Raw genomic sequence first — 15,514 nt, 5'->3', positions numbered from 1 at the left:
ATATGCAAACCAAATTAGAGACGTCTAACTTGTTTTTGCAGGGTTTGGTGATGTGATATGGCCATAATGTGATAATGAATATGTATGAGATGATCATTATTGTATTGTGGCAACCGGCGGAGCCTTATGGTTGTCTTTAAATTTCATGTTGAGTAGTATTTCAAAGTAGTTGTAATAGTTGCTACATGAGGTGAACAACCATGAAGACGGCGCCATGGACCTTGACGCTACGCCGACGATGATGGAGATCATGCCCGTTGATGATGGAGATCATGTCCGTGCTTTGGAGATGAAGATCGAAGGCGCAAAGACTAAAGGGCCATATCATATCACATATGAATTGCATGTGATGTTAATCCTTTATGCATCTTATTTTGCTTAGAACGCGACGGTAGCATTATAAGATGATCCCTCACATTAATATCAAGATAATAAAGTGTTCTCCCCTCGTATGCACCGTTGCACAGTTCGTCGTTTCGAAGCATCTCGTGATGATCGTATGTGATAGACTCAACGTTCACATACAACGGGTGTAAGCCATGTTGCACACGCGGAATACTTGGGTTTGCTTGACGAGCCTAGCATGTACGTACATGGCCTCGGGACAACGGAAACCGAAAGGTTGAACACGAGTCATATGGATGATATGATCAACATGTTGATGTTCACCATTGAAGCTACATCATCTCACGTGATGATCGGTTTTGGTGTAGTGGATGTGGATCGTGTACCACTTAACAACTATGAGGGATGTTGTATTAAGTGGGAGTTCATTAGTAATTAGATTAAAACATGAACTAATTATCATAAACATAGTCTAAGTAGTATTTTGAATTAATTTTGTAGTATTGGCATCCGTTTTTCTACCATGCGCTAGTCTTGTTATTGAGATAGAAATACTGTTAAAATCTGAAAAAAAAACTTTACGGACTGGTACCGTATTGTTAAAGAATCAAGAAATGATTAAGTCCTATTGCAAACTTTTAGTAAACCTCACATTGTTGATTCAAAAGAGCTATGGTTTCAGTTAGTACCTAAAGTCATCTTGTCTCCGTGAAACTTGAAGTTCAAATCTGTTTGAAAAGTAAGGAGCTAAAAAATTTAGTTTTCAGAAATAATCAAAGGTATGAGATATATGTGATATCTAAGACCTTATTGCAAGATGATTGAATATAATTTGGTGAGACTACATAAACTCATAAGTTTTATGGGAATGTAGGAAGGTTGAAGACGCAAGGCGTCCCAATCCTCCAACTATTGGGGCACTAACGATATTCGCATATCCATGAAGTGATCGTCCTTAGTATGCACCGTTGCTAAGACTTGTCGTTTCGAAGCATCTCGTGATGATCGGGTGTGATAGATTCTACATGTGCATACAACGGGTGCAAGCCAGATTTGCACATGCGAATACTAAGGTTAAACTTTACGAGCCTAGCATGTACAGACATGGTCTCGGAAAGTCGTCATGATATGATGGATAAAATTATGAGTGAAATTGTTCATTATATTAAAAAGTTACTAATAGTGAAATCTGAAACACTTGTCATATGATGATCAACTTCAAAGTAAGAACCTCAAGGTTATTGGTATTTGACCAACAAACCTAGAAGTTATTGAAGGTGAAGTGTTTTCCGAATAATGAGGAAAGCTAAAAGAGAAACTACAAAAGATATTTTGGCGGAAAGAAAAGAAAAGACTAGAAAGTCTAGCTCAGGTGTATATACATGATATACATGTTATGGTTGTATTCCTAGTTTGGTCACACAATGAAATTCTTGGGTATTTGTACCATATTGGTTGGTATGAAGTGTCATACAAAACAACGTAATACAAGAATACAATGGCCTAAGTGACTGACAAGGAATATGATAGGAATGCACGTCTGGAACAAAAATAAAGTGTTATTATGTTCATCGTTGGCATTTTATCTAGCCCTTAGAATTTATAATAAAGAACTTAATAATTGTTATTTTGCTCTGGTCAAATGAAAACAATGAGTTGTTCAAATTATGACATTACTCCATGTACGATGGATACGTTATTATAAATCTTAATGGTGAAACACACATACATAACACTGACGCTAAAATGCCATAAGGCAAATGATTTGATTTCCACTTATTTGTGGAATCGCCATTTAGGTCATGTTAGAGAGGAACGCATGAAGGAACTCCATGCAAATGGATTTTTGGAGTCATTTGATTTTTGAATCGTTTGGCACTTGCAAATCTTTTCTAAAGAGAATGACTAAAATACCGTTCATAGGCCAAGAGTTGAAACGGGCAACTAACTTAGTGGAAACATACATGATGATATATGTGGTTCACTGGGCATAGTTGTGTGTGGGATATTCTTCTACTTCATGAAAACTTCCAACAATGAATTGAGTATATATATGTGGATATATTCGATAAGGAAAAAGTTTGAAACATTTGAATGGATTCAATTAAATTTCAGCATGAAGTGGAAATTATCATAATAGAAAAGTCAAATATCTATGATTGGATCATAGGGGAAATATTTGAATTACGAGTTTTAGCGAACATCTAAGAGAGTTATGAAATTGTTCTACAACTCACGTTTCTGGGAGTATCATAGTGATGATGGAGTATCCGAGAGATGTATCCAAACCTTGTTGGATCAATGATGAGATTAAATATTGATACCATTATATTTTTATGGATTATGCTTTAGAGACTACCGCTTTTACACTGAATAGAGCATCATCATGATCCGTTGAAATGACACCATACGAGTTATGGCATGGGTATGAACCCTAATAGTCCTTTCTTAAATTTTGGAATGCATAGCATAAAGTAAATAAGTTTACAACCAAAATCGGATGAATGTCTTTGTTGGTTATCCCACAGAATTGATTGGGAATTCTTTCCACTATGGAGACAAAGACAAAAGTGTTTGTCAATGTTTCTTACTTATTTCCAAGAATTTTTTTTGGCGAAGTATTTGAGTGGGAGGACAATAGAACATGATAAGGTTTATGAACCTGAGCATAATGATCAGAGTAGCGCAGCATCGGAAATTGGTTCCGGAAGCGGCCACGACGATCATGGCTTCCATGACTACAAAATGTTTTAGCCATGGAGATCGAAGTACTTATTGAACCTTATTGGTATGGTTTACTTTGTGATCAAATAAATGATTTGTGAACAAAAGATTGATTTTTAACAATGATAAACCAACCACAAACAAAGAAGTTATGATGGGCCCTGACTCCGTTAAAATGGCTATGCGCCATGAAATCCAAGATAGATGAATACTTTTTGAAAGTAAATGGATCTATGAAATTGATGGACTTGGATGTAATATCCTTGAATAAGCTCGACTTGTCGAAAAGTTGTTTACGACAAAGTTCAAAGAGTTGATTACGATAAGATTAGATCTTCCGTAGCAATGCTTATAGTCTATGTGGATTATTCTAGTAATCGCTACATATTTCTTTCATGAGATATGATAGTAGGATGGCAAAATACATTACTTAACAGAAGTGTGTATTAAAGGTGTATACAAGATACAACCAATTATTTTGCTAGTCCGTGGAATACTAGATAGGTACACGAACTTCAACTGGATGAAGTGAGTATCACGGAGTTGGAATCTTCACCGGATGAAATAGTCAAAGAGTTTTGGATTTCATCAGAAACGATGAAGATGCTTGCATTTGCAAGAAATTAAGTGGGAGCGCTGAGACATATTTATAATACTTTATGTAGATGACATATAGTTGGTTATAAATGATGTAATTATATACTTGATTATAAAAGGTTTCATTGAGAATTAACTTCAATAAAAGAATATGGACATAAACATATTTAGTGTCAAGATCTATGAAGATAGATTGAAACACATAATAAGTTTAAGTCAAAGTACATAGAATGAATATTGAAGTAGTTCAATATAGAAATATTAAGAAGGTGTTCTTTTCATGTGAAGTTTTAACAAGACTTGAGTGTATCTGACACTAAATGAGTAAAAACACATGAGTGATTATGGATCACGAATAATATGTACACAATCAGATGTCCTGTGCTCTAAAATGTTATGAGCATATACCAGAATGATTCATGTGATGATCATTGGACGACAGTAAGAATATCCTTGAGTACTTTAGAAGAACCAAGGATATATATATATAATTTTATATGGAGTAATGTCAAACAAATCGCTGTAAGGTGTTGCACCGATATTTGTTTGGTCACATATAAAAATGAAATTCAAATCTCAATTAGGCTAAGTATTGTTTACAAGGTAACACAATGCTAGATTTAGAAGAGTTCTAAATATTGTGACGGATTCTACAAACAAAGGCAGAGTATGTCATTGTTTTGACAATGATTGAGGATGTTAAGTCAAGAGGTTCTTTGAGAACTTGGTGTAGTTCCGATAGTGTCAGAACTTTGAAGCTATATTGTGTGTGATAATATTAGTGACATATTTCAAACCTCGGAATTAAGGTTCCACCAGAAGACCAAACATATTTAATGCCGACTCATTTGGAAAATGAGTGATGCGTTAAGACGCAAATGAATTGCAAAATACATACGTTTCTGAGCGTGTCAGATCCGTTGACTAAAACCTCTCCCTTGAGCCATACATGATAAAGCACCGGAAGACCAAGGTGTTATATCTTTACAAATGTAAACTAGATTATTGACTCTAGTGCAAGTGGGAGACTGTTGGAGATATGCCCAAGAGGCAATAATAAATGGTTATTATAATATATCTTTGTGTTTATGATAATGTTTACATACCATGCTATAATTGTATTAACCGAAACATTGATACATGTGTGTTATGTAAACAACAAGGAGTCCCTAGTAAGCCTCTTGTATAACTAGCTTGTTGATTAATAGATGATTAGTTTCATAATCATGAACATTGGATGTTATTAATAACAAGGTTATATCATTATATGAATGATGTAATGGACACACCCAATTAAGCGTAGCATAAGATCACGTCATTAAGTTATTTGCTATAAGCTTTCAATACATAGTTACCTAGTCCTTTCGACCATGAGATCATGTAAATCACTTATACCGGAAAGGTACTTTGATTACATCAAACGCCACTGCGTAAATGGGTGGTTATAAAGGTGGGATTAAGTATCCGGAAAGTATGAGTTGAGGCATATGGATCAACGAGTGGGATTTGTCCATCCCGATGACGGATAGATATACTTCGGGCCCTCTCGGTGGAATGTCGTCTAAATAGCTTGCAAGCATATGAATGGTTCATAAGAGACTACATACCACGGTACGAGTAAAGAGTACTTGTCGGGAGACGAGGTTGAACAAGGTATAGAGATACCGATGATCAAACCTCGGACGAGTAAAATATCGCGTGACAAAGGGAATTGGTATCGTATGTGAATGGTTCATTCGATCACTAAGTCATCGTTGAATATGTGGGAGCCATTATGGATCTCCAGATCCCGCTATTGGTTATTGGTCGGAGAGAGGTCTCAACCATGTCTGCATAGTTCGCGAACCGTAGGGTGACACACTTAAGGTTTGATGTCGTTTAAGTAGATATGGAAATATGGAATGGAGTTCGAAGTTTTTGTTCGGAGTCTCGGATGAGATCCAGGACATCACGAGGAGGTCCGGAATGGTCCGGAGAATAAGATTCATATATAGGAAGTCATTTTCTAGTTTTGAAAATGATCCGGTATTTTTCCTGGAAGGTTCTAGAAGGTTCTAGAAGAGTCCGGAAGAAATCATCATGGAAGGTGGCTCCACCCACCTTGGCCGGCCAGCCTAAGGGAGGAGGAGTCCCAAGTGGACTCCTCCCCATGGTGGCCGGCCACCCCACCAAGGAAAGGGGGGAGTCCCACTCCCCCTAGGTTTGGTCATATGGAAGGTTTATGTTGTGGTCTTATTCGAAGACTTTTGACCTAATCCTTGGGGCTTCCACCTATATAAAGAGAGGAGGGGAGGGGCTGGCCTGCCACTCTTGGCTCCACCTTGGCCGCACCCCTATGAGGGCCGGCGCCCAAGCCCCCTCTCCCCAAAACCCTAGCTACCTCTCCTCCACCACATCTCCCGCATATGCTTAGCGAAGCTCCGCCGGAGATCTCCATCGACACCGCCACCACGCCGTCGTGCTGTCGGGATTCCAAGGAGGATCTACTACTTTCGCTGCCCGCTGGAACGGGGAGAAGGACGTCGTCATCAACACCGAACGTGTGACCGAGTACGGAGGTGCTGCCCGATTGTGGCACCGTCAAGATCTTCTACGCGCTTTTGAAAGCGGCAAGTGATCGTCTACCGTAGCAACGAGAGCCTCCTCTTGTAGGCTTTGGAAATCTTCAAGGGTTAGTCTCGTTCATCCCCTCGTTGCTCCCATCTTCTAGATTGCATCTTGGCTTGGATTGCGTTCTCGCGGTAGGAAATTTTTTGTTTTCTATGCTACGAATCCCTACACTCTAGTAGAGCCCGAAAAAGTTGAAACCGAAAACAAAGGATCCAGTCTCCCGAAAACGTGAGTTAGTGCGTTTTTGGCAGTGGTGCAGAACAGAAACCGTAAAGACAACTGAAAACATGAAATTAGAAATCTCGCGGGAGAATTCATCGATGAACACATATAGACGATAGTTGTTGCTCCGATTGAGCACCAAACTTTACATAATTAGAACTAATAACCTAAATTAACTACTATCCGCAGCAGCGCGAGCTAATTTTGCCCAAAGTTCGGCACGGCGGCCTTTACGCGCGGCGGCGGCGGTGGAAGGCGAGGCGGCGGACGCGTGCAGCTCCTAGTCGTCGTCGAGCTCGATGATCTCCAGCTTCACGCGGCGGGCGCGTTCTTCACGGCGTGCCGCCTCGTATTCCTGGACTTGCCGGACGGCGTCGGCCTCCTCGCGGCGCCAGCGGGCTCGGGCCTCCGCGACGGACACGGCCGCCACCTGAGCGACGATCGCCGCCTCCTCCTCCTCGTCGTGGACATAGTCCTCGGCGGACATGACTGTCGCCGCCGTCTGCGCGACGACAGCCATCTCCGCCTCCTCCACTTCCCCCTCCTCCGACACTTCGTCTTCCTCCTCCGACTCTTCCTCCTCCTCCGAATCGGAGCAACGGAGGCGTCGCGAACCGCCGGAGGAGGACCCCTCGCCTCCGAGCGCTATCTGGCGAGCTTCCCCGGGGGCGTGAGCCCCCTGTTGGTCCACCGGCGGGCGTTGCGCTTGCGCGCGCCCTCTGAGCGGACCCATTTCCGCCGCTCCGCCTCGGTGCGGAATACGGGCGGACGCGGCGACGAGTCCCCGCCGCCCAATCCCGCGGCTCGGCTGCCCGCACCTCCATGGGAGGCCTTCGCGCGGCGGAGGGTGGAGGATTGGTGGCTGGCTGCGCGTGGATTGCTCGTCGGAGCGGGGGACTGGCGGCGGAGGGAGAGGAGACGGCGGAGGGAAGTAGGGTTTGCGAACCGAACTCCCCTCCGCGAACCCTTTTAATAGGGGATGTGCGGGGAGTTGTTCGGGCCCCTGAACTTCCGATTTGGGCCGGCCCACTTTTTCGGGCGCTGATCGGCGCCAGTTTCAGCCTGAACCCGTAAATCCGCTGGAAAAGTTCGGTTCCGACGGGATTTACGGGCTCTGTTAGAGATGCTCTTAGGTTGTCCAAAGACCTACTTGCAACTTTTGTTATATTCGTTGTTTGTACTGATATTAATGATTTTTTATTAGATTGATTGAATTTCCAAAAAAAGAATAGCAGCACAGTACTAGTGCTCTGTTCCTAATTATTCTGTCAGTTTGTTGGGGTTAGAGGAGACCCAGACCCTGCGGCCCGGCCTCGCTACCGGTGATTCTCCCCGTCCCTACTCCGGGTCAAGGGGGCCGGTGGGCCCATCCCGCGTGCCAGTATCTTAGAGTCTGGACCCACCCGCACGTATCCTGTTGCAGAGTCATTGCCTCGTGGTGCTGTGCTGAGAGCAGAAAGGCAAGCTGCTTTCCGATGAGATGAGAGAATATCCAGTGATACATGCTCTTACATGATACAATGAAAACAATGCATATGGACCGTCTGATCTATACATGATCCAAAGAACAGGGACAGGATGAGCCCATTCCCCCCCACCGTGTCCCACTCCTGCTCTTTTCCAGATTGCCCCTTCAAAGAACTTCGTTATACCTAAAAAAGACTGCCCCATCTGTGCCACTTCATCTGTCTCATGTGCCATTTTGAGTAATAGTGTTCCAGATCTGGGTACTTTTCTTTTCAACTTTTAAACAAGTGAGCCAGGTCATTTGTACCAACTACTAAAATGAACAACAAATTAGCATGTTAGTCTAGATTTCTTTGTTTAAAATTGGGTGCATTCCTCTGTGTGTGTTCTTACAGTGAAATCAGCTAGTCTACATTTTTTATTACATCGTTTTTGTAACTTCATCTGGGCCATCTCAAGATGTACAACTTTACAGTGGAAAGACACCACAATCAATTTTAACAATTATCAAGTCCATAGAAAAGTCCACATTATTTCTTGCACCATATATTCAGATTCAAGTTACAAGCCATAAAAGGGACAAACTATATACACAACATGTAGATCAGATACATATTTTCACAACGGATATTAATCTCGTCAAGTATAGCACAACATCAACACCATAATCATTTCGCAAGCACACGAAGGAGCTTGTAAGTTCAGAATTACTAAGTATACACACATACTACTGATCATCTTGTTTCCACGTCATCCACATCCAAACACAACGGCAAACCTACAGGACAAAAGGGAGAATAAGAACCAACCAACATGTTTATGAACCAATCCTTCGTTATTAGACAAACCCAAAATACCTCTTGTTGGTAACCCTGCAGTCTAGTCCTCTTATCCCTTCTGGCTGCTTGCAGACCTTAAAAAAGCCATATAATAAATTATTAATTGCTAATTATGTACATGAAAGACACATACTATTGACCTAGATGCTTGTTACCTCCTCTTTTTTTTCCCACTTGTTCCTTTCTCTGAGCTCTTCTTAAACCTTTTACCATTGCCCTTTGTATGTGCTATAGCAGGTGGATGGATATTGATCTCAGATGGAATTTTTACTCCAATAAATGACTCAAACTCTTGGACCTTAGTTCGCTCACTTGCAGGACCCATGTGCAAAACATGGTCTATGAGATCATTAATACCTTTATGCAAATATTGCATCTTCTCCTCGCAATGTTTGGCAGCCATCATGCCCATATTGAACTTACAGTATGTATCAGAGTACATTTGATCAATGACGGGTGGAAGGGTTCTACTTGTACCTTGAAGAACATTCCCATTGGCATCAAGGACTACCTTCTGGTTTGCCGTTTTTTTCCATCTATCGAGCACATAATGGCTTGGGATCTCGCTAAATTGCTCCCTCTTAAGGACAACTATCATGTGAGAGCAAGGTATACCCACAGATTCAAACAATTTACAAGAACATTGCACATCCTTCTTAGAAGAGTTGAAGACCACCTCCCTTATCCTGCCTTTTCCATGACTGATACATGTGGTTTGTACTTCTCCAACTTGTTCTATTTTCCGTACATCACACTTCTCCATGGCAGCAACTACTTGGGCTTGGAATAACATAAAAACTGTATGAGTGTAGACTTCTCTAGCGTGGTTCTCGATGCTCCACGTAGTCACCAATACCGGGAGTGTATGCAAGCTTGCGTTATCATGTTCCAACTCCTTTTGACGTTGTTCCTCAATGGCAGTTTCATATCTTATCCAAAATTCAAGCAAAGAGAGTCGCCGGTGAATGAAATGACCAAAAAATGCATTCTCACTCTCAGATCTTGATGTAGTCCTCAACAAACCAGAAAGAAATACACCTCGAAAGTAAGCAGGTATCCATGATTGGCGTATTTCATACTTGGCTGCCAACCATTCGTTGTCTTGTAGTCCAAAGTCTGAGATAACAGATGACCATTTCTCCTCAAATTCATCCGGGGTCTCCGAGGCCCACACACATATACTAAATTCCCTTTGGAAATCCTCATTTTTGTTTAGTTCCCGTCCAACTTTCTCGGGCACTTTGTTCAGAATATGCCACATGCAAAGTCTGTGTACAGTGTTTGGCAATACTTCTTCAATTGCAGCTTTCATGCTTTTGTCCTCATCGGTGATTATAAGTGTAGGTGCAACACCTCCCATTGCTTCCAGAAATGCCTTGAATAACCATCTGTATGATCCAATCTTTTCATGGCATAGAAATGAGCCACCAAATGTAACACAATCTTTGTGGTGGTTAATGCCAGTGAAAGGGGCAAACACGAGGTCATATCGATTGGTGCGATATGTGGAATCAAAGGACAAAACATTTCCAAATAGTGCATAGTTCTTTCTAGAGGTACCATCAGCCCAGAAAATGTGTGTTAGCTTGTTCTCATCATCTAGTTCATACCTGAAGAAGAAAGTTGGATTGATCTTCTGTTTACTTTCCATGGCATCAATTATAGTCTGCGCATCTGCATCTCTAATTATCTCTTTAAAATCACGGTAATAGTTCTGCATATCACGCAAAGTGCATCCAACCTTTCCAGGTGAACCTTTTTGTATAGCAATCAAACGATATGTTGCTGAAGGGCCCAACAGTGCCTTGTTGCATGTGAAAAATGTGCTCCGGAGTTCACTGCTGACTTCCCTATTAGACCTGAGAAATTGTTTCTTATTTGGAGAGACAAACTGATGCGTGTGTCTATGGACAAATCGGGCAACCTCATACTTATTGTCATTTCTCCTCTTCAGGCCAATCATCGCTTCACAACCGCACCTACTTAACTTCACTTTCCTCCTAGGCTTATTTACTTGGCCGGCTGGAATATCTTTATCTTCCCTCCATCCTTGCCTTGCACAAACAAAACGCTTCCACACCGGTACACCATCACCACCTTTGTGTTGTGTAAATCTACGAACCGAGAACCCGGCCTCATGTGCATATCTTGTGTAAAACGCCTCTCCGTCCTCCCAGCTATCAAAAACCATTCCAATCCTGGGCTGCAAGCTATCGTCGCAATCAGGCTCGTATGTTGACCCCTGGAAAATACAGATGTATCTATAAGTATATATAAGGATGGAGCCAGATTGAGCATTACAATGTACTTACACAAAACGGGAGGCTACTGGATTTCTTTGGTGTCGTGTAACTATCACAATCAGGTGTCCCGGACCAGGTCGCGCCCTATTAAAATTATAGACATGGGATTGATGAAGTGATATGGTAAACTGAGATCCAATTAAAAATGTTAACAGAAGATGTACCTTTAAACTGCTCTCGGCATCATCTTCAAGTGTTATTGCTGTTGTTGATCCTACACTCTGAGCAAAGCTTTCCAATGGCGCCATCATAGGCTGTACAAATGAATGTGGACTTCAACTTTTCATTAACCAAGTATGCCACATAGAATAGTTTCCTTTAAATGACAGAACATTGCAGGTGGAGATATATTGCAAACAAACTGCGGATGATTGATGGTTCCACCTTGCCCATTTCTTCCGCATTTCAGGTAGCAGATTTGATTAGCATTACGTAAGTTTACGGCTGCAAGCAAAATCAGATCCCCATTGCTCTACGCATTTGTGTATCAATATATTAAGAAGAGACACACGCTTTGAATTCTCATATTCAGGGAAGCCAATGAAATATTCTATTTTTTACATTTAGAAAATTGGTTTGAAACTATATATATCAACCATGTGGATGAAAGCAACAGCTCAATGTCCGAGCTTTGATTCTTTGTCTCACAAAAACTGTTGTCACTGGATCAACTGATTTTACGCCTTCCAAATGTTAACACTGAAATCAGGTGATATTTCTCATATACTGTATTAATATAAACTTGGCCAAACATTGTCTGTCGACCATAAATGATATTACATCTTGGCCCTGAAACAACAATCAGTTGCTGCTATAACGACATGGCTAAATGTGCATATAGATCAAAGTTTGGCCCTGAAACAACAATCAGTCGCTGCTATTTTTTTTTTGGGAAACACACGACTAAGATATCCAGCGATTGTGGGCATAGTTTGCAGAATAAATGGGCACAGATAAATTAGATATAGCACCAAACGTTGCAAAACTTAAGGGATGAACTAACCAGATTGACTTCGGCTCCTCCAATCTTCAAGCCACTTCCTACGGACACACCGCAGGTGGATGTGGTGTGCCCAGATCCTACGGACGCAAGATGCGCTTCATTCTCCAGAGGAGGAGGCGGAGGCGCTGGGAAGATATGCGGTGGCGGCGGCACAAGGTCCAGCTCGGGCTGCATTTGTGGCAGCGGCGGCGGCGGCACAAGGTCCAGCTCGAGCTGGATTTGTGGCGGTGCCGGCGCAAGGTCCAGCTCCGGCTGCATTTGTGGCAGAGTTGGTGGCACAAGGTCCAGCTCGAGCCGCATTTGAGGCGCCGGCGGCGGCGGCACAGCTAACCCTAGAATTTGTGGCAGAGATGGTTTCCTTTCGAGCGCTGTCTTGCACAGGACAGAAACATCCGCCCCGTAGCCCTATTCCACAGTAAAACAGGGTGTCTTTTGCATATCCGGCGAGGTGGGGACTGAGCCTCACAGAGATGCTGATCCTGTCCCTACGTACATGATCAAACGGTCCATGTTCTTTGAATCCATTGTATCAGCTAAGCGTCGGTACCACTAGATATGTTCTCCCGATGAGATGAGATCTCATACGAAATGTTCTCCGGTACCGCGTCGGTGTTCATCACCTGCCCAGCATTCGCTTTCTTTTGTTTTTCCATCTCTTTTCTCCGCGCGATTGACACCGCCATAGAAACATTCGATCTTTGTTTGTCCAGAATTGGTCGATGCCTTCTTTCTTACATCTGACTTAAGAATGTAGGAAGAACTTAATATCGTAGTTGTACGTACTTAATTACCAAGTCAGGGGCAGCTGACCAATCATGAACATGCATGCAGGGTACATGTAGGGATACAAAGGTGGCACCCTATCCGATTTGCTTCGTAGTCAAAATCAGCTAAGGTAGTTGTATTTTTGCATGAGGTCCAGCAAATAGAGGCGCCATGGTAAAATTAATTTAGGGTTTTATTTCCCTCGTCGGTGATGACACCGGTCTGCTTCGTCTCCGGTGTCCTTATGGTATTGGAGGAGTGGCGGACAAGGGATCCTCGCTGGCGGGAGGGTTCTCGTGTTTTGTTTAGGTTGTTTCAGTGTCTTTTTTCACGATGGTGAGGTAGCGGCTACATCTTGAAGTTAAAATAATTAAGGTGCATCTAGCGCCCACGGAGGGCGGTGGAGTCATGTGTCCGGTTGATCTCCTAGGATCCATTCCTTTTTCGTGTTCGTTAGTGTGGTTTCAGGCATGGCTACGATGTTTCCGGCACGACAAGAACAAGGGATGGGAACGGGGAATGAGAGTCGGAGGCTTGAAAAAATAGGGGACACAATGGGTACAAATCTCTCGATCGATTTTTCTACATGGGGACGTGATCCAATCAGTTTCTGTACGATGAATCTAGTACGGTACCATGGGTCGAGGAAGGCGAACCGAATAGTTACAGCCTGAGCAAGAGCGAAGAGAAATCTACAAAGATCAAGATCAAAGGGAGAAACAGACTCGAAATTATATGAAATATTTGCGTCCTTGAAGTGTTTACCTAGCACCCCGTAGCTTGTGCTTCAAGTTCGACTCCTTCCGGCACCATCTGGCCACTGCGATGGGTATACTTATAGAGGGGGAAATCCATGGGAAAATAGACCATCATCTCCTCTCTGATGTAAGGATCCATTGATTAGCATGTTGTGTGCTTTGGAGTTAATGGACGTTGCAGAACGAGGACTCATGGGGAGCGATAGCGGAGGGCAAAAGAAACGGCGGCGATGATCGTTGTGTACCAGGTCGGGGTAATTATTTGTTGGGTCGAACCGAGGTTGTGGGGTCGGTGAACTTGGGTCGAGTACAGACAGTCGGGGACGTGTTTCGGCACTGAATCCTATCGAATCGAACCTCGTTCCCGAATCCAATTACCGAATGATGAATCGGGATCGTGGGACGGACTACCGTTCCCCGTTTCCGACTGCTATGGTTTCACGCTAGTCTCTTTCGATATAATGTTGGCATTATTGGTGATGGTTGTTTCTCTAGTGTGATGGTTCTTTGGGGCATCAGTTCTTGCTAGTGTATGTAGTCGTTGCCAGGTGGTCCAACACCTTTTTGTAATTTTATTACTTTTTAAAGCTCTTTGTACTACTGTAATATCCCAGGTATTGGGGTTACAAAAATAGAGTAAACAGATGTGTGCATTGCATTCATGCATAGAAAATCTGGGGAATTTTCGCGCTTTAAAGTAAAACAGTCACAAGATATCGAAGTTTCACTTGACCTTGGTGGAATTGAAGTAGCTCATCGAGTCAAGCGCTATAAACCTCAATGTGACTTTGCTAAAACTTTGTTTTGGGTAGAGATGATTTGATCTAAGGGGTTAGATCAAATGGAACTAATAATCAACACAACAACACTTTACTCAATGATCAATTGCTTGATCAAACAACAGATCATAATATGGTAACCATTGCCATATCCTAAGAACATTTATTCAATTGCAAATCAAGTAACAATAAAATGGAGAAACCATTCTTCATTTATCTTTTCCATGTCTTAAAACTAATCCATGATCCTACCATGAAACCTCATGGTATTCATTCCACTTCAATATTGGAATTATCACAAGGAGATCCAACTAAGGAATATAATTCTTCTCCATCTCAAATTATTATACATCAAAACCAGAGAGGTGAGAGTTCTATGTTAATTATTAGAAAAGCAATCACAAACCTGGAGCTAAACCCTGGATATACCTCAAAGTATTCAAATCATCATCTTTGAGAGGAACACTAGGATATTATTCAAGATAATTCCTAGAGAGATAAACCCTTTATATTTAACATAGACATTGATGATCACATCAATCTCTATAGAGCCTAACCTCAGAGTTAGTATTAAAGTCCTTCCCAAATGAGTGAGACTATTCATACTAATCCAAGCTTTACCTATTTAAGAATAAAGGACAACCTTTGAACTAAAGTATTAGGAGATTAACCATTTCACCTTGGAGGGGTGAGATAACCTAATATTACATGGAATAATATTATATCCATGAATTGATAAAGTAAGGAGGAGATTAATTCAATCAAGATAGCCAAGTATAATCTTAGACTTGATATCTATTGAGATATGGTGAATACACCATAAATCCTAGAATAACTATTCTTAAATGAGAAAGCTCAATCTATGGTGTTATACTCAAGATAATTGAGACAACCATAACCATGCCCATTCAAGAAACTATAAAAGAAAGTATATATATTTAATTGATCAAGACAACACTTGATCTTGAGAGTGGGAAACCTATTAAATGAGAGATATCATAGGAAGCCAAACTTTGATCATTATAAATTGAGTAATGATCATAAACCCTAAGAACTTGAGGTAAGGATATTAAGAACAAGTGGATCATGCCTAATCCATGAT

General features: G+C 41.9%; 1 protein-coding gene and 1 long non-coding RNA gene across 2 annotated transcripts; both read right to left on the bottom strand.

Annotated features, from left to right (window-relative positions):
• Nucleotides 1-8,510: 8,510 nt before the first annotated feature.
• Nucleotides 8,511-10,559, bottom strand: LOC124653699 (protein FAR-RED IMPAIRED RESPONSE 1-like). The gene is made up of 3 exons (XM_047192766.1): nt 8,960-10,559; nt 8,823-8,878; nt 8,511-8,743 (listed from the first exon to the last, which is right to left on the bottom strand). Exons 1-2 carry the CDS (start codon nt 10,522-10,524, stop codon nt 8,854-8,856), a joined length of 1,590 nt encoding a protein of 529 aa, XP_047048722.1. The 5' UTR covers nt 10,525-10,559; the 3' UTR covers nt 8,511-8,743; nt 8,823-8,853.
• Nucleotides 10,560-10,650: 91 nt separating this feature from the next.
• On the bottom strand, nt 10,651-11,358 carry LOC124658481. The gene is made up of 3 exons (XR_006989218.1): nt 11,272-11,358; nt 11,117-11,191; nt 10,651-11,046 (listed from the first exon to the last, which is right to left on the bottom strand). It is a non-coding gene; the product is annotated as an uncharacterized LOC124658481 (long non-coding RNA).
• Between the last annotated feature and the right edge of the window lie 4,156 nt (nt 11,359-15,514).

The sequence above is a fragment of the Lolium rigidum genome, chromosome 5 (assembly GCF_022539505.1).
Source record: "Lolium rigidum isolate FL_2022 chromosome 5, APGP_CSIRO_Lrig_0.1, whole genome shotgun sequence".
NCBI classification, from domain to species: Eukaryota; Viridiplantae; Streptophyta; class Magnoliopsida; order Poales; family Poaceae; genus Lolium; species Lolium rigidum.
The sequence above is the reverse complement of the archived record's forward strand: the minus strand, read 5'-3'. Positions and strand labels throughout refer to the sequence as shown.

Bases quoted from the DNA above. Each gene is read 5' to 3' on its own strand.
- LOC124653699 (XM_047192766.1), bottom strand. From the start codon at position 10,524: ATGCAGAACTATTACCGTGATTTTAAAGAGATAATTAGAGATGCAGAT. The intron at 8,879-8,959 runs GTAACAAGCATC...GGCTTTTTTAAG, and splicing joins AGTGGGAAAAAAAAGAGGAG to GTCTGCAAGCAGCCAGAAGG.